The sequence below is a fragment of the Artemia franciscana genome, chromosome 7 (assembly GCF_032884065.1).
Source record: "Artemia franciscana chromosome 7, ASM3288406v1, whole genome shotgun sequence".
Lineage (NCBI taxonomy): Eukaryota > Metazoa > Arthropoda > Branchiopoda > Anostraca > Artemiidae > Artemia > Artemia franciscana.
In genome coordinates, this window is record NC_088869.1 from 21,489,917 (window position 1) to 21,510,008 (window position 20,092).

At 35.7% G+C, this 20,092-nt stretch overlaps 2 protein-coding genes across 2 annotated transcripts in view; one reads left to right on the forward strand and one right to left on the reverse strand.

Moving 5' to 3' along the window:
• LOC136028984 (serine/threonine-protein phosphatase 6 regulatory ankyrin repeat subunit A-like) overlaps positions 1-20,092 on the reverse strand; it is a 155,783-nt gene that overhangs the window by 61,345 nt on the left and 74,346 nt on the right. Inside the window, exon 2 of the mRNA XM_065706981.1 lies at positions 16,432-16,526. Within this exon, the coding sequence (XP_065563053.1) occupies positions 16,432-16,521 (90 nt within the window). The 5' untranslated portion in view covers positions 16,522-16,526. The remainder of the gene's footprint in view (positions 1-16,431; positions 16,527-20,092) is intronic.
• Positions 2,075-11,314, forward strand: LOC136028985 (uncharacterized). Its single transcript, XM_065706982.1, has 2 exons — positions 2,075-2,130; positions 10,046-11,314. Exon 2 carries the CDS (start codon positions 10,108-10,110, stop codon positions 11,143-11,145), a length of 1,038 nt encoding a protein of 345 aa, XP_065563054.1. The 5' UTR covers positions 2,075-2,130; positions 10,046-10,107; the 3' UTR covers positions 11,146-11,314.

Here is a 20,092-nt window from a genome sequence, read left to right on the forward strand (position 1 = left end):
AAACTTCTGAGATAGCCATTTTATTCACCATAGCTGAGAACTATGTCTTTATAATAACTATGTCTTTAGGGACAACTTACTCCCCCGCAGTCCCAGTGGGAGGGGCTGCAAGTTACAAACTTTGACCTGTGTTTACATATAGTAATGGTTACTGGGAAGTGTACAGGCGTTTTCAGGAGGATTTTTTTTTGGTTTAGGAGGGAGAGTTGAGGGGGGGGGGTTACGTGGGTGGATGTTTCCATGGAGAAACTTCTCATGGGGGAAGATAATTTCAATGAAGGGGGCGCAGGATTTTCTAGCATAATTTGAAAAAGCAATGGAAAAATAAATAGGAAAAGTTTTTTCTACTGAAAGTAAGGAGCAGCATTAAAACGAATAAAAATTATTACGCATATGAGGGGTTTACCTCCTCGTTACACCTCACTCTTTACGCTAACGTATTTTTAGTAATTTCAAATATTTATTCTACGGCCTTTGTGATTCAGAGGTCATTCTTAAGGAATTGGGACAAAATCTAAGCTTTAGTGTAAAGAGCGAGGTATCGACGAGGGTTGAACCCCCTCATATACGCAATAAAAAGATACCAATATAGAAGGACGTTACGTAAGTTAATTCGTAAGTTACGTTTATTTTTTACCAATGAAAACATTTGTAAAAAATTAAAAGTTCTAGTTGCTTTTTAAAGTAATCAAAACTTGGAGGGCAACTAGGCCTCCTCCCTTTCTTCTTTTTTTCTCAAAATCTTCCGATTAATTGCAATTAATGAATATACAAATTTTGTTTTAATTATTTATGTGCGGAGAGCCGAGATCAAAACATGCATTAATTCAAAAACGCCCAGAAATTAAAAAAAAAAAAAATAATGAAAGTAAGGAGCAGCATTAAAACTTAAAACGAACAGAAATTACTCTGTATATGAAAGGGGCTTTTCCTCCTCAATGCCCCGCTCTTTACGATAAAGTTTCTTACTGTTTTAACAATAGAGTTAAGAGAAAGAGTCAAACTTTAGCGTAAAGAGCGACGCGTTGAGGAGGAAAAGCTCCTTTCATATACAGAATAATATCTGTTCGTTTTAAGTTTTAATGTTGCTCCTTACTTTCATTTAAAAAAACTTGTTTTTTTTATTTAATTAAGTAATAGAATTGATCGCGCTACAGCAAAGTAATGATTTTTGCCATTTTTGCGCCGTAGAACTGCAGTATTGGCCCAAATTACCAGAAATCTTAGCCTAGAATCTTAACAGAAGGTTTACAGTTCCCCATATTAGAAAAACACGAGAAGTGTTGGAGAATTTGCCCCACCTCATATTTCACTCTCGCCAGAGGCAGAGAATCAGGAGATTGGCACCTGCGATACGCAGACCATTGGTCAGAATGCGAAAAAGTTCACTTTTTTTAGTTGAAGTCAAAGTAAATAAAAAAGAAGCATAGTTTCAATTTTGTTTTTAATTAAATTCCGAATTATTTATGTCCTTTTTTCTGATTTTTTCTTTTTTATGACACAACATTATTGGCACTTAATTGCATGCACCGGTCGGTTCAATCTATGACAAAATTGGAGTAACCAACTCGAATTTTTGTCGCAAAAATGGAACTGCTTGAAACCAAAAAATGGTTTATGCTCAGACGGGACATTATGGGTGGTAAGACTGGTTGTATTTAGCCAAAAAAGAGACAATATTAACGTGTGAATTTAAGCGATTCTACACGGGTTTGAGGTAAGACCGTAATCAGGGGAGGGGTTTGGGCCCCCCTCTGAAATTTGTGTCTGACTCGTAAGAACAAAATAAAAATGAATAAACATACACTTTGGTTTCTTTAAGCTTTATTACTCCCCCCCCCCAAAAAAAAAACTCTCTCGAAAAAAAGATTTGACATATTCTTTGTGAGTTTGAGGTCAAAATTAATTTTAATAAGATGTAACCTATTTTGGTATATTTAAACACATAGGAAGTGACTACCAAATAGTGACTAAATTAGAAAATAGTTTCGTAATTTAACCTAGTTTTGGGTTAAGTTGCACATAATAAATTAGATCTTTCCTGTTTTTTTTTTTCATTAGTGTCAGAGCTGAGACAGAGTGAACATCCTTTTGGGATTGGAATCCTTGTTCTTTGGTTAGATTATTTGGGTAAGGCTTTGGACTAATGTTATATTTAGGCTGAATGTGAAAAAGAACCGGGTAGCTTTTTAGAGACCAGGGCTTGGCTCCGGAGAAATGAAATCTAAGCAATCATCAAAAGAAATCTATACAAAAATAAACCAATGGAACTAAAACACTCTTTTAATTACCAAAGTAATTATTGCAATCTCTGTCGGTCTCGGTTTATCCCATAGTAATTATCCCATTTTCTGTCGGTCTCGGTTTTGCAAGTTTAGGCACTTCCAGATAAGCTAGGACGATGAAATTTGGCAGGCGTATCAGGGACCAGACCAGATTAAATTATAAATAGTCGTTCCCTCGATTCGACCTTCTGGGGAGATTGGGGGGATGGCCGATTTGGAAAAAAATAGACAAAGTGAGGTATTTTTAACTTAAAAACAGGTGATCGGATCATAATGGAATTTGATATTTAGAAGGATATTATGTCTCAGAGTTCTTATTTTAAATCCCGATTGAATTTGGTGACACTGGGGGGAGTTGGAAACGTAAAATCTTGGAAAATGCTTAGAGTGGAGAGATAGCGATGAAACTTGGTATAAAAATAATCACAAGTCCTAGTTACGTGATTGAAATAACAAGAATGGATCTGCTCTATTTGGGGGAGTTGGGGTGAGGGCTAATTCTGAAAAGTTAGAAAAAATGAGGCATTTTTAACTTACGAAGGAGTGATCGGATCTTAATGAAATCTCATATTTAGAAGGACCTCGTAACTCAGATCTCTGACTTTAGATCCCGATTGGATCCCGTGTCACTGGAGGGAGTTGGGGGGACTGGAAATCTTTGAAAACGCTTAGAGTGGAGATATCAGGATACAACTTGGTGAGACGAATAAGCACACGTCTTAGATACGTGATTGACATAAACCAGCCTGTTAGGCATAGAAGAAAAAGACCCATAAATAACTATTAGAAAAAAAACAAGAGAAAGGGCAAACACTCTAAAATAGTTTTGCCTAAAACGTTAAATGTTTTTAGGCTAGGAGTTCTTCTTTTTGCACTTCCACATTGTTTTCGAAATTGTAATTTTTGATTTGGATTTATTTCAACTTGGATTTGTTTTGAATTTAGCCAGGACCATATGTGCCTATTTACATTAATTCAAATTTCAAAGTTCAAGTGCTATTCAGAAGAACAAAAAGTTATTATCAAACAGTTCGTGGTAACGAACTGTAGTAAGGAGCGATCCGGCTCAATAGTAACCAAAACTCTAAAAAATTGAATTTTGATATAAATAGCTACATCAAAAGAATCGCATTTTAATGCCGATTTTAAATATATAAGTTTCATCAAGTTTAGTCTTAGCCATCAAAAGTTACGAGCCTGAAAAAATTTGCCTTATTTAGGAAAATAGGGGGAAACACCCCCTAAAAGTCGTAGGATCTTAACGAAAATGACACCATCAGATTCAGCGTATCAGAGAACCCTACTGTAGAAGTTTCAAGCTCCTATCTACAAAAATGTGGAATTTTGCATTTTTTGCCAGAAGACAAATCACGGGTGCGTGTTTATTTGTTTGTTTTTTTTGTTTTTTTGTTTTTTTTTTCCCCAGGGGTCATCGTATCGACCAAGTGGTCCTAGAATGTCGCAAGAGGGCTCATTCTAACGGAAATGAAAAGTTCTAGTGCCCTTTTTAAGTGACCAAAAAAATTGGAGGGCATCGAGGCCCCCTCCCACGCTCATTTTTTTCCCAAAGTCAACGGATCAAAATTTTGAGATAGCCATTTTGTTTGGCATAGTCGAAAATCTTAATAACTATGTTTTTGGGGATGACTTACTCCCCCACAGTCCCTGGGGGAGGGGTTGCAAGTTACAAACTTCAACCAGTGTTTACATATAATAATGGTTATTGGGAAGTGTACAGACGTTTTCAGGGGGATTTTTTTGGTTTTGGGGGTAGGGTTGAGGGAGGGGGCTATGTGGGAGGATCTTTCCTTGGAGAAATATGCCATGGTTGAAAAAAATTCAATGAAAAGGGCGCAGGATTTTCTAGCATTACTATAAAAAAAAACAATGAAAAAATAAACATGAAAACGTTTTTTCAAATGAAAGTAAGGAATAGCATTGAAATTTAAAACAAACAGAGATTATTACGCATATGAAGGGCTCTAAAAATACTTTTGCATAAAGAGCGAGGTATTTAGGAGGAGATAAATACCTCGCTCTTTATGCTAAAATATTTTTAGTGATTTCAACTATTTATTCAACGGCCTATTTGATTCAGGGGTCATTCTTAAAGAATTGGAACAAAACTTACGATTTAGTGTAAAGAGCGAGGTATTAACGAGGGTACAAACCCCCTCGTACACATAATAAAAATATAAGAATATAAAAGTTTGTTACGTAAGTTAATTCTTAAGTTACGTATATTTTTTACTAATAAAAACGTTCATTGAATATTAAAAGTTATAGTAGCCTTTTTAAGTAACCGAAAAATTGGAGGGCAGCTAGGCCTCCTTCCCCACCCCTTGTTTCTCAAAATCGTCTGATCAAAACTAAGAGAAAGCCATTTAGCCAAAAAAAAATTAATATACTAATTTCATTTCAATAATTTATGTGCGGAGAGCCAAAATCAAACATGCATTAATTCAAAAACGTTCAGAAATTAAATAAAAAAAACTAGTTTTTTAACTGAAAGTAAGGAGCGACATTAAAACTTAAAACGAACAGAAATTACTCCGTATATGAAATGGGTTGTCCCCTCCGCAGTCCCACGCTCTTTACGCTAAAGTTTTAGTTGTTTTAAAAAGTAGAATTGTGGCAAAGAGTCAAACTTTAGCGTAAAGAGCGTGGGACTGCGGAGGGGACAACCCATTTCATATACGGAGTAATTTCTGTTCGTTTTAAGTTTTAATGTCGCTCCTTACTTTCAGTTAAAAAACTAGTTTTTTTTATTTAATTGCCATGAAAAAGCAAAACAAAACTCCCGTAACTTACATAGAGAAAAGGTACACCTAGTTAAGTTTTTGTACAGGATTAAAAAAAAACCAAGTTATTTTAAAATGAAAGTAAGGAGTGACATTAAAACTTAAAACGAACTGAAATTATTCCATAAATGAAAGGGACTGTTCCCTCCTCAACTCTCCGCTCTTTACGCCAAAGTTTTTTACTGTTTTAAAAAGTGAAGATGAGAGAAAGAGTCAAACTTTAGCGTAAAGAGTGGAGCGCTGAGGAAGGAAAAGCCCCTTTCATATACGGAACAATTTCTGTTCGTTTTAAATTTTAATGGCGTTCCTTACTTTCAGTTAAAACAACTTTTTTTTATTTAATTTCTGAACGTTTTTGAATTAATACATGTTTTGATTTTGGTTCTCCGCACATGAATAATTAAAACAAAATTTGTATATTTTTTTTTGGCTCAATGGATTTTTCTTAGTTTTGATCGGAAGATTTTGAGGAAAAAAGGGGCGAGGACTAGTTGCCTTCCAATTTTTGGGCTGCTTAAAAAAGGCAACTAGAACTTTTAATTTTGTACATATGTTTTTATTAGTAAAAAAATATACGTAACTTACAAATTAACTTAAGTAACGAACTTCTATATTCAGAGCTTAATAAATTTTGATTTTTAGACGGACCTCGTGTCTCGGAGCTCTTATTTTAAATCTAGACCAGCATTAAGCCTCTGATTTTCTTTTTAAATTAATATATTGACTCTTAGAATTTTGCTAGAGCTCATGCCATATGAGCTCTTGGCTCTTCCGACATCGTCACAATAGCTCTTGTTTTTGTTACTTATCAGAGACGGATCTGGAGCGAGGTGACGGGTAAGTTTCGACTTAAAATATATATGTGAATTGTGTGTTTGAAGCATGCCGGCATTTTTCAAACAGTTCGTGGTAACGAACTGTAGTAAGGAGCGACCCGGCTCAATAGTAACAAAAACTCTAAAAACTTGAATTTTGATATCAATAGCTATGTCAAAAGAATCGCATTTTAATGCTGATTTTAAATATATAAGTTTCATCAAGTTTAGTCTTACCCATCAAAAGTTACGAGCCTGAGAAAATTTGCCTTATTTATGAAAATAGGGGGAAACACCCCCTAAAAGTCATAGAATCTTCACAAAATCACACCATCAGATTCAGCGTATCAGAAAATCCTACTGTAGAAATTTCAAGCTTCTATCTACAAAAATGTGGAATTTTGTATTTTTTGCCAGAAGACAAATCACGGTTTCGTGTTTATTTGTTTGTTTGTTTTTTTTTTCTTTTTCCCAGGGGTAATCGTATCGACCAAGTGGTCCTAGAATGTCGCAAGAGGTCTCATTCTAACGGAAATGAAAAGTTCTAGTGCCCTTTTTAAGTGACCCAAAAAATTGGAGGACATCTAGGCCCCCTCCCACGCTCATTTTTTCCCAAAGTCAACGGATCAAAATTTTGAGATAGCCATTTTGTTCAACATAGTCGAAAACCATAATAACTATGTCTTTGGGGATGATTTACTCCCCCACAATCCCTGGGGAGGGGCTGCAAGTTACAAACTTTGACCAGTGTTTACATATAGTAATGGTTATTGGGAAGTGTACAGACGTTTTCAGGGGGATTTTATTTTGTTTGGGGGGTGGAGCTGAAGGGAGGGGGCTATGTTTGAGGATCTTTCCTTGGAGGAATCTGTCATGGGGGAAGAAAAATTCAAGGAAAAGGGCGCATGATTTTCTAGCATTATTATAAGAAAACAATGAAAAATAAACATGAAAACGTTTTTTTCAAATGAAAGGAAGGAGTAGCATTGAAACTTAAGACGAACAGAGATTATTACGCATATGAGGGGTTCTAAAAATACTTTAGCATAAAGAGCGAGGTATTTAAAGGAGATAATAAAAATATAAGATTATGAAAGTTTGTTACGTAAGTTGCTAATTTATAAGTTACTTATATTTTTTACTAATAAAAACGTTCGTTAAAAATCAAAAGTTCTAGTTGCCTTTTTAAGCAACCGAAAAATTAGAGGGTAACTAGGCCTCCTTCTCCACCTCTTATTTCTCAAAATCGTCTGATTAAAACTAAGAGAAAGCTATTTAGCCAAAAAAAGAATTAATATACAAATTTAATTTTAATAATTTATGTGCGGAGAGCCAAAACCAAACATGCATTAATTCAAAAACGTTCAGAAATTAAATAAAAAAAAAAAAAAATTTTTTAGCTGAAAGTAAGGAGCGACATTAAAACTTAAAACGAACAGAAATTACTCCGTATATAAAATGGGTTGTCCCCTCCGCAATCCCTCGCTCTTTACGCTAAAGTTTGACTCTTTGCCACAATTCTACTTTTTAAACAATTAAAAGCTTTTGCGTAAAGACCGAGGGATTGCGGAGGGGACAACCCATTTTATATACGGAGTAATTTCTGTTCGTTTTAAGTTTTAATGTCGCTCCTTACTTTCAGCTAAAAAAATTAGTTTTTTTTATTTAACTTTTAGACAGAAACACTAGTAAGGCGTTTTATTATTTTCTGTTTTTTTTTTCTTCTTCATTTTTTTTCCAAAAAGAACCTAAATTAACAAAGGTATAATCTGTTAGGCGTAAAAGGAAAAGATCCTTAAACAACTATTAGAAAAAAAAACGATAGAACAGGGAAAGACTATTAAGATTTTTTGCCTAAAACGTTAACCTAGAAAGTCATTATTGTCACGAAAAAGAAAAACTAAACTCCCGTAACTTACATAGGAAAAGGCACATTAAGCTACGGTTTTTACATGATTAAATAAAAACAAAATAAGCTTTTTTTAAACTGAAAGTAAGGAGCGACATTAAAGCTTAAAACGAACAGAAATTATTCCGTAAATGAAAGGGGATGTTCCCTTCTCAACGCTCAACTCTTTACACTAAAGTTTTTTACTGTTTTAAAAAGTAAAGCTGAGAGAAAGAGTCAAACTTTAGCGTAAAGAGCGGGGTGTTGAAGAAGGAACATCCCTTTCATATACGGAACAATTTCTGTTCGTTTTAAATTTTGATGTTACTCCTTACTTTCAATTAAAAAAAACGGGCGAGGTCTAGTTGCCTTCCAATTTTTTGGCTATTTAAAAAGACAACTAGAACTTTTCACTTTTTACGAACGTTTTAATTAGTAAAAATGTACTTAACTTACGAATTGACTTAAGTAACGAACTTCTATGTTCGCATATTTTTATTACGTATATGAGAGGGTTCTCCCCCTCGTTAATACCTTGGCCTTTACACTAAAGCTTAAATTTTGTCCCAATTCTTTAAGAATTACCCCTAACTCGCAAAGGCCGTAGAATAAATCGTTTAAATTACTTGAAATACTTTAGCGTAAAGAGCGAGGTATTTAGGAGGAGATGAAACTCCTCATATGCGTAATAATTTCTGTTGGTTTTAAGTTTTAATATTGGTCCTTACTTTTAGTTGAAAAAAACCTTTCATATTTATTTTTTCATGTTTTTTTTTTTGTTTTAAATGATGCTAGAAAATCCCACGCCCCTTCATGGAAATTCTCTTCCCCCATGACAAATTCCTCCATGGAAAGATCCACCCACGTAAACTTATTTCATCAACCCCCCTCCCAACCAGCCTACTTCACGTACGTAACATTTTCTGTTCGTTTTACGTTTTAATGGTGGTCCTCACTTTCAAATGAGAAACTTGTTTTATTTGTTTAATATCTGATCATTTATTAAATAATGCTGGGGAATCCGGCACCCCCTTCATAGAAAATTCCCTTCCATCATGAAAACTTCATCCGTGGAAAGATCCTACCCCGTAGCCCCCAAATCAACCACGAGAAAAAAATTAGGTTTTTCGGTGGGCCTAGGTGCCCTCTAGTTTTTTTTGATCACTTAAAAAGGGCACTAGAAATTTTTAATTTCCATTAGAATGAGCCTTCTTGCGACATTCTAGGAACAGTTGGGTCGATAAGATCACCCCCGAAAAAAACACACACCCGCGATCGGGCTTCTGGCAAAAAATACGAAATTCCATATTTCTGTACATAGGAGTTTGAAAATTCTATAGTAGGGTTCTCTGATACACTGAATGCCATGGTGCGATTCTCGTTTTATGACTTTTAGAGGGATATTTCCCCCTATTTTCCAAAATAAGGCAAATTTTCTCAGGCTCGCAACTTTTGATTGTTAAGATTAAATTTGATGAAGCTTATATATATAAAATCAGCATAAAAAACTTATTCTTTTGGTGTATCTATTAGCATCGAAATTCCGTTTTTTAAAGTCTCGTTTATTATTGAGCCAGGTCGCTCCCTACTACAGCTCGTTACCGTGGACTGTTTGATAAGATTCATTGTATCTAATAGAAATTATATGCGCACTGTGTCACCAAAAAAATTTTGTACCGTCGAGGCTTACAGTTATTCTTGAACTTTATTGTTCATATTAAGATTTAAATAGAAAATGCATATTAATACTAATAAAATGAATAAAAAATAAATAAATATATTCCTCAGGGAAGCAAAATAACCATTTTTTGGTATCTATAATGAGTCTGTTGACTAGGGATACCGGACACTGACATGTCTAGATCCATCTCTGTCTGTTGTCATGCACAAGCGCTTATTCAACCAAACAATTTCAGCCAACAATTGACTGGATTTACACTTGTTGTTGCCACAAATTCCTCTGAACGCTATCTAGCATGTGGCAGCACTTAGTATTTTCAAGTTCTGGAATCATTTCTCTGTCAGGAACTGAAATCAGATACTCATTACTACCCAAATCTTACCATTTAAATTAAATAAATTGATTATTCTCATTATTAGACTGATAAAACATCAAGTATCACCAAATGTTAGATGGCATTGATAGTTTCTTTTTGTCAGCGCTAGCGTCAGTTTCCATTCTTTTCATTTGAAACTGCTGCTTTTGTTTCATGAATACCTGTTCACCATAACTGAGCCTCTTTTTTTCCTTTTTAGACTCCCTGTCTTCCACACGGAAGAATTGGTTTACGTCTGAATTTCGTCGAGAGTCGTCAAAAATGAATGAACTTTCTTCACCTTTTGCAGCCCTTTTAAGTAATATAACAAGCAAAGACAACACCTTAGTGACTATTCAATGTAATGGTGGAGATGTTACGGCTAAGAGGAGTCTACTAATAACAATAAGCGATGTATTTAAGTGCATGTTCGAAAACGACTGTCTTGAGAAGAAGACTAATACGGTTATGGCATACGATGTCCATTTTGCGACTATGGAGTTTATTATCCAGTGCTATGTATGTGGAACAGTTTCATCTTTCCAGGAAGTAGACAAAGATGCTTTTGAATATATTGTTGAGAAATACAATTTTCTATATATTCGGGAAGTAGCTGCAGAGAAGATAGTTCATATATACAGAAAAACGGGAAATATAGAAGTCCTTGGGGAAGTTTTTTCCATTTACAACGATCAAAAGGCCAGGATTACTGCTTTAAAGGAAGTTGTCCCCATCGTTATTGCGGGGAAATATGCACCATCTTTTGTTGATTTGTTTACGATCGAAGAATTCGAAGAGTTTTCCAAAATTTGCTGTGATGCATTGAAAGACTCAAAGGTTGAGAAGTGGGATGGATTCTTAAATGCATTTTATAGCTGGACGTTAAAGAATCCTGAAGAAAGATCCATGACGTCCTTGGAAATTCTTGGAATGATTAACTTTGAAGAATTCCCAATTGTTGAAGTTCTCACACTGCTTGAAAACTTGAAACTTCATGATATATTCCAAAAAATTAAGACAATTCCAGAACAATTGTTGCGTTACATCTTAAAAGTGGAACTTGAAAATTCAAAAAAAATCCAAAAGTCCAAACCGCAGCCAAAACCTTCATTCAGCAACGTCAAATGCAACAAATGTGGACATACTGACAAGCTTCCCTACCATTATTCATCAAAATGCTTGGGAAAGCACTTGAAATGCATGAGGACTGGATGCCCACATGACGGACGGATCGTACGTGGTTATAGTCGTACAGACTGCTACGTAAGATTTTTGTATCCTCAAGCTGAAGCTCGTGTTTTTGGGTCTTTGACTCACTAAACCACAATGGTTTTCCAACATTCATAGAACTTCTTACCAAAATTTTTTAGAAACCTAAAATCCTGTTTCTAAGACACGAGTTAATTCTCAGCGTACAGCCAATATAGGTGAAATTAGTAAGGTGCTGATATATATAAAATAAAGTCAATTTTAAATAAAGAATGCTGTTGTAAACCCCTTTAGTTTTGTTTCGAATTTTAAGCCAGTCTTATGTTTAAAAACTTCAAGTTGCTCTTCCCCCGAACCCTTCCAATAAAAAGTTCGATAGCCATTTTCTTAATAATAGTTCAAACATCAGATAACAAAACTCGAGCATAGACACAATCCCCCAGTGCCCAGGGACAGGCGTTATAAGTTATACCCTGGGGGCATATAAGGTTCCTATGGAAGGAACGCTCGTATAAATTTCGAAGAGGGCTCGTTTGATTGGAAATTGAGAATTCTAGTTTTATTTCAGAGGCAACAGTATAGCGTTGCCTATAAATGCCATACGGGTCCAATGTTTTTTTTATTTGTTAATTATTTTTTCTCAGAGGCACTTCATATCGATGGGGTCATCACATAATCTTTGGACGGGGCTCATTTGATTGGAAATTGGAAGTTTTTGTGGCCTTTTTGAGAATCAAATGTAATGTGACCGGGGGGGGGGGGCAACTAGCCAACCCCCAGGACCTTTTTTCCTCAAATACATCCGATAAAATTTTTGAGATTTTGCCATTTTGTTAAAAATACTTCAGAGATCATATAATAAAAACTCCGGTGTCGACAAATCCCCCCCCCCATGACCCGGGGGCAGGCATAGTAAGTAATGACCTGGGGGATATATGGTTCTTATCGATTCATTTGATTGAAAATTGAAAGTTCTAGTTCAGTTTTTGAGAGTCAAAAGAGATTAGAGAGCAACTGATCCCTCCCCCCCTTTGATTTTCCCCCTGAACCCATCTGATAAAAAGTTTAAGATAGCCATTCTGTTAATAATAGTTCGAAGGTAAGAAAACTACGGTGTCAATACAATCCCTCAGGGCCCAGGGGCAGGAGGTCTAAGCTATGACCTACTTTTCCTTCTTTTCCCCACATACGTCCAATCAAATTTTTTATATAGCTATTTTGTTCAAAATAAATCAAAGATAATATAACAAAAACTCCAAGGTAAAACAACACCTCAGAATCAGGAAGCACGTGTTGTAAAATGTGCCCTTAGGGAATACAGGATTTTTATGGAAAGGATGGTCGCATAGACTTTGGAGGGCTTATTTGATTATAAATAAGAATTTCTAGTACCCCTTTCAAGAGTCAAAAGTGATCCATGGGCATCTATCCACCCAAGATTCCTTTCCCCCAAATGGATCCAATCAGAATTTTGAGATAGCTATTTTATTCAAAACAATTTAAAGATCAAATAACAAAAATCCCCTCATCATAACAACAAAAATCACCTTAAAGCCCGAGGGCAAGTGTTGTAAGCTATGCCCCAAGGAAATATAAGGCTTTATGTAAGGGGTGGTCGTATAAACTTCCGATATGGCTCTTTTGATTCAAAATTGAAAGTTCTAGTTACCTTTTTAAGTCATCAAAAGTAATCGGAGGGTATTAACGTTCCACTTTCCCATAGCTCATCCGTTCAAAATAGGAGATAGGAATTTTGTTCAAAATAGTTCAAATACCAAATAACTTTGCTTCTGGGGGTGAAACATTTGACACCTTTTATTTTTCTATTGTTATCAGTTTTATTAGACAACACTAGGAGATCGAGCTTTGCTTGTGAAGTGAATTATAGACATGAAAACGATATTCAATGTAACCCCCCCTCCGGAAATGTATACACTGATAATGAAAACTTCTGTGAAGTTTTTACAGAATTCGGGTTTTTGAACAAAGATGCAACAGGGGAGGTAATTTCGCTGCCAATGATTTTGTTTCGGCTTTATGTAGCCCGCTGATATCAATGCTATTTATTAACGCAAATCGACAAACCTGCAATAAAATAAATTTAATAAAAAATAGAAAATAATAATTTCAATAAATCCCGTATATTAAAAGTTTAATATAACAAATCAAATCTTACAGAGTCAAAATCTATTCAAAACCATGAGGAAATGAATAGAGCATTACCCGGGGCTATTAGAATAGACCTTGGTTCAATTACGAGCTCTAGCATCCTGTGCTGGGTGTGGGGGTTGGGGGAACTGGAGGGGGAATATGTACTGCAGAATTAGTGGTGAATCTGGCTAAAAAAAGCCGAGTGTATACAACATCGACCTTCGCCCACGCGAAAGCTTGTTTACACTGTGTTATTGTCGTCTGCAGTAGCTCATTGATGAATTTTAGAAGCAGAAGTGATTATATTTATGATTGTTTGATGTGTGTTAACTGCTTATAATGTTTTGCGTAATGTTTTAATACTGTTTAATGTTTGTTAAATACTGCCGCTTTTCTTCACTGCCGCTTGAACAGCACCTACTTCGAAAGTACCCCCTCTTGCCCTACCTATAAAAATACTGTAGCTACGCCCCTGAGAACGACAGTATAGTTCAAACTCTTTAAAAAGAGTTTGAGCACTCATACTCAAAAGTAGCATGCATCAAGTATTAACGTGTCAAAATGTTTTCAAAAGAAAGTTTTTCAGAGAAGAGTGAAAGAGGAAAGAAGAGCCAAGCTCTAAACGAGCAAAATCACTATAAATGAATAAATGAAACTGAGATTTAGCGTAAATTAAAATGGAAAGTTAATTTAATCTTACAAGCAACATATGTTACCATGAATTGGCAAATGAAAACTAAAACGAACAGAGTAAATTTATCTAGCCAAACTTAACGGACACTTTCTAATAAATATGAGCAGGACGGTTGCCCATTCAAACCATCAGAAGGGTAGTCTGTCATTTGCGCTTTACTGAAAACAGCAAACAGCCATTCCGATCAGAATGTTTTTAATTTATCCTCACATAAAAAAGAAATAAAACTGCCACCCTTACTAGGTAACCAGTATTACCCATTATAGAGATTAATTATAATAAAAACTTTACGCAAAAGAAACTTCTAAAGGAGAGTAAAGAGATACATTAACGCAAAAACTATCAGAAATCTAGGCAAATAATAATTCAAGCTTAAAACAAACAGTAAACTTTATCAATAAATAAATTATACCCAGAACGAGAAGAAATAATGAATAATAATCAAGTTAACTTAAAACGAAAAGAATTTACTACAAACAGGAGTTCGTTTAAACTTAAATTATTATTATTTGACTTCATTTCTGCTCAACCTGGGTTTAATGTGGCTCTATACTTGTCTTTGAAAAACTTCCTTTTTGTAAAACGTGTTTTGATTAGTCTTTATAATGAGAAACACTAGCTTGCCCTCGGGCTTCAGGTATCCCGTTGTATACCATCATTTGACTCTTTTCTGTCAAGTACTCCCTTTTGATAATCTGAATAGACATAGTGTCCCTTCATTTTACATCTCCATCACTTTTTTTGTAAGCTTCCACTTCATATCCCTTACCCACTCCTGAGATATTGGATATATGCCATTTTTAAAACCTGGATGCACTTAAAGTTTTTTGATTCAGCTCAATATCTCCCACAGAAATTCTTGCAAATTTCAACTTTATACCCTTAGCTGTTTCATAGACATTGCAGATACATCCTTTTGGCAACCTGGGTACAGTAGTATCTTATGACACTACTGTATCCAGGTTGCCAAAAGGCCAGGTTGCCAAAAGGCCAGGTTGCCAGGAAGCAAAAGCCCCCTTAAACATTCCCAAGAAGTTTCAACTCAATGAACAACATCCCAATCGATATTTCTTGAAAGTTTCAGCTGAATAATCTTAGCCATTCCTAAGATATTTAGAGAAACGTCCTTTGACGATGCGGATGCGCGCAGTGTCTCTTGATTTATTTTAACATATCCTGATATTTTCAACTTAATACCCTTAGCTATTTCTTTAGATATTCCATCGTTTTGAAAATACGGATACATACATTGTCTTTTTATTTAGTTCAATATTCCCCTCAGTATGCCCTAAAAGTTTCAATACAATAGCCTAAGCCGCTCTTAGGATTTGCAGGTCCGTACTTTTGACAACCTGGATGTACACGATATCTTCTGAATTAGATCAACATTCCTTGAAGGTTTCATATGAATACCCTTAGCTTTTCTGGATACCCAGGATCAAACATTCCCCTTTCGCAGCAATAAAACCAGCATGTAAACAATGGGCAACTTGCATAATTCACAGTCCCAGCCCCAGAAGCTTTGACGTTTCATGCCATCTCTGTAACCATAAGTATAGTTAATGAGCCTTTCGGATATGTTGATACAAATTACTCTCTGAAAGCCTTGGTCATATGTTTTGGGGATGAAGAGGGGGCATGCAGCTGAAAGAGGGCATTGGAAGTGGCTGACTGCCTTCCAATTTCTTTTGACTCTTAAAAAGGTCGCTAAAAACTTTCAATTTCCAATCAAAAGAGCCCCCTCTGAAGCTTCTGACATTACGTTCCTTGCAAAGTGACCTGAAGAAGAAAAAATAACTTCATTGAAGCCATATCGCTCTTTACTTAGGTATCGCTACTGCAATACCTATGATTGCATTCCACAGCATGCAGTCAGGTTTCATTAAATGGTGATGCCTTTTATAAATTTGTATATCTACTCTGTTCTGTATCACGGCTGGGGAATCGAGTTGCAACTTTAATTAAATGGTTTTTTAGGGAGGGGAGGGGTAAGATGTCTAAGGATTTTGTGTTTGTTAGAAGTGGGCAAACTATTTTGTCTTTGGTACTCTCAAAAGATTATTTTTATTTTTTAGCCTATCATAATTTTTTATGCCTATCACTCGACAGACTCTTTGGCTAGTTTAGAATCATTTTCTTCGAAATAATTCTTTAACAGTCTATAAAATGAATTTTAAGCGTTTAATGCATTAATGAAATTAACAAAATTTCAAGAGCAGTGGTGTATCATCGTTATTACTGGTAGTGCGATTCTAAGAAAAAAAATGTTTCCTTCCATATTCTTTAAATCCTGGCTAGGTTCCTGAGCCAGGTCCAGAAAAGTAGATTTCAAGCCTTAGGCTCACAAAATTAATTGGTCACTTTCAATTGCAATTTTATGAAGTCAGTAAATAATTGTTAAACTAGTTTACAACGTGCTGAAAGGTAAAGTGAATCGATTTAATTTGAGAATTCATAGTTGCTCTGAATAGAAAACTGACATTTTCAGAGCGCAACAGCAACCACCACGAAAAAGGCTCACTTAAAAAGAGATATTTCCCAATCGCTCTTACCTTTATATTTAGTTCTGAAATAAAACTCTCTAGATCCCCAATTTGGCAATGTTGAATAAGCTGGTCAAATATTTCATGACTGTCATCCATTTGGGCTGAAATAAAGAACCTTATGAAAACAATCAATTTTCTTTTTAAAAGAAATAGCATAGCAGAAGATGGAACCGCCTAAGGCAGTAAAAGTGCCTTTTAGCCCTTTTCAGTGATTTCAGCCAATTTCTTCAGTAGTAATCCCTACTTATACTTACTGACCTACATATTAAAGTTATTGCACGGAAATTATTAATTAAGTAGGTTTTTTATGTTAAGATTTATATCATGTTGCAATAAGAATTATAGTGACTAGGACGATGATCTTCGATTGTGAACTGAGAGCTGGTTGGATGGTAATTAAGCAATCACATGCTCTATTTTTGTTTTTTTTGGTGTTGATTTTTTTTTCAGCTTCCGTTTATGTTATTGTACTGTGTTCATGGCTGTATATTTGGCTTTAAAATACACATATATCTATCTTTACCGAAAGATAAGGAATCAACCTTTCAAATTACTGCAAAATTTTTTGGAAAAGATCCAATAAAGCATGCGATCGAGATGTGCAAAAAGGCTTTTCAAGTGGACATTTTTGAAAAGTGAAGAGGTTCACACCCTGCTATATCTTTCCTATCAGATATTTACGAACTAATTAGTGGCTTAGTGCAACAAGATGAACCTCCACCGCTTTTTGTCATTATAGACCTCTTGGATGTGCCATCGTTTCCAAATGATGCGCCTACGATTGTGGCTTCACGCTTAAAAGAGTGTGCCCGTATGCTAAATTTCTTGGTGTTAAAGCAAGAAACTTCCTTACAGATTCCAGTCTCAATTGTCTGGCTATCAACGTCACCACATTGGCCCCCATCGTTCTTGCCGTGCTAAAGAACATTCTATCAAGCATTAACGTGCATAACCCCAAGAACCAGCGCGAATTTAAGCAGAAAATTGGCTGCGCAGATAAAGTAAAGCGCATAATTAGTCGAAAAAATGGGTTGGCCATTGCAGCCATACCCCACATTAAAAATTCGTGCCAGAGTTATCAAAACTGAACATTCCGGTATTATCAAGACGGATCCCGATTATGATGTTTCCCAGATTCCTGGGCTTGATAGCAGCGTTGTATGTGGGAAAAGGTATGGAAGTTCTAGAATAGTGGAGCTTAACTTTAAAACTAAAGAATAGTTTGATACCGCAATCAAGTTTGGCATCAAGATTGAACATTACCTTTTTCGAGTGACTCTACCAATTGAAAAGCTTAAGCAGTGCCTAAATTGCCAAGGATTTGGGCATTTTGTAAGGGACTATAAGGACCCTGTTAAATGTAATAAATATAGAGGGGATCACACTAACAAGGACCAAGCATGTTCTTCTCAGATTGTTAAGTGCGCTAATTGCAGAGGGAATCATCGTAGCAATAGCTTGGTGTGTATGGAGCTTAAGAAGCAACTTCCCGTTCAAAGGCCTTGGGAAGATTGAATTCATCTGCCCCTGTTTGATTTTTAAGTGATGATATCTAATTTAATCGTGTTGTTATTTTATAAGAATGTTAATGGTGCTCGTAACAAGCTAATAACTCTCGAATGAATGAAAATGTGTGTATTACTGAAAACCTTCTAGGTGCTTGTAATGCCTCACAGCTAGAGCTCTCGCGTGACCACTAGTTCTTTCTTTGGTCCACTAAACTGACATCCGGGCGTCCTTCCGGCGATCTAGCAATTGCAGTGAATAAGAAGTTTTCTTGCTCTCTTTCTGCCGATGTATATATTTCGGTTGATTTTGTTTCTTTTGTTTTAATATGTGTGCATATGCCAACGAACAACCAAAGTGATTCCTCTTATGGTAAATTTGCCACAGCTTGTGCTTCCCTCTCAAAATCCATTCACAGGGTTTGGTCAGCAAATAAGTCAATATTAATTTGTGGGGATTTTAACACGCATCTGAAAATGAGAATACGCCGCTGACTTAAATATTACCCTTCCTAGTGGCGTTTTTCTGCTACCAAAATCGAGGCCGTTTTTTCATGTGCACAGCTCGGGGTTCACTTCCAATTTGGATTTCGTTCTAACAGATGTCCAACAGGTACCATGGTTGACGTTTTAAGCAACATCCTAACAAGCAATCACTAAGTTTGCAGTGTCGACTAACCTATTCTCTGCCTCTTCATCTGCAAAAGCCTAAGTGATTTTTTAAAACCTTGTTGGAATCGCCTTGATCTCTCTCTATATCAAAGAACATTAGATTCTATGTTTGCCTTCAATAAGTGCCTACCGTCACCAGCTGTGAAAACTTATGACGTTTAATCCACATACTAGAGCATGAAGAAGACAATGGATAAAGGGTTGATTCAGTCATATTTATGTAATGCGCAGAAAGGAGTGGGAATGAGTTTGAAGAGCCGCATTGGTACCATCCAGCCTATAGGCCTTAAATTGCTGGGGAAAGGCAGCTCAAGTACTCGCACTTCCCACCAACTTCATGAGAATTGCGTTATTTTATAAGAAGAACCCTTTGGTAGCTGATTGGAGGATATTTTATTTTTAATATAAAAGTGTTCCTAAGTGTCTGAAGTTGTCAAGAATTGTGCGTGTTCTTTTTTTTTCTGTGGCCTTTTTTTTTCTTTTCCAACTTTTTATATTTCTCTTTAGTGCATTTGTGTTGTATGCAGAGGTTAACAATAAATTGTTATTATTATTATTATTATTATTATTATTATTATTATTATTATTATTATTATTATTATTGTGTTGCGAGAGCAACACTTTGGTTTTGTCCCATTTTTTTGGTTTTTTTTCCTATACTGGATATATACTAATATCCAGTGAATATATCACTAAATATACTGGATATTTCCTGGAAACTGGTAAGGGTTTAACCTGTGCGGTTTTTAAGTAAAGTGTGGACCTCAAGCCGGATTGATGAATATGGCATTACATTTTGGAAAGCTCCGCAGAACTCTTTCTTGGGGCCAAAAAGAATGGTTTTTGCTTTTCCACGAGCCAGAGCCTATGGTGTGCGGAATGAAGTGGAGTTATGTAGCCTAGGTCAGAGAGGAGTATCTGAAGTTGTGCAGCCAAGCTTTCATTTCATCAAACCATGTTTCTGCTTTCGAGTGGAAAGCTCCGTTCTAGCAGGCAAGCAAGCAGGCATCGATTTCAAATTGAACATGGACTAAAATCTATAAGTGTAAAATATATGTGGCAGCTACTCGGCCCCACATCCAATATATCTTCTTTGAGTGATATATAGAAAAATTTACAGAAGCAAAAAAGCGGCGTTTTCCCACGGGTCCGAAAGCGCTGCCGTGATTTTGGCTGGGTTTATCATTTGTTTTTTTTGGACTTGGGATTGAGGTAGAGGAATGCTATCAGATGTACCTCTTAAACTTTAAAAGTTCTGTCATTGCTAAGGAAATTGGAGCTTATCCTTTGATCCTTTCTAAGTGGTGACGTTAGAAAGTGGGCCTACGGCAAAAAAATCAACTTTTGAACTAAGACAGATAGAATTTTTTTTACGGTAATCGATAGCTCTTGATGAGCTGATCAAAGTATATGTTATCCATTTTTTGGTACAAAAATTTCTTCATGAGATATACTAGTTTGAAAGTTTCAAGGGGCTGACAACTTCAGTA

Coding starts and splice junctions, on each gene's coding strand:
- LOC136028985 (XM_065706982.1), top strand. CDS start 10,108: ATGAATGAACTTTCTTCACCTTTTGCAGCCCTTTTAAGTAATATAACA.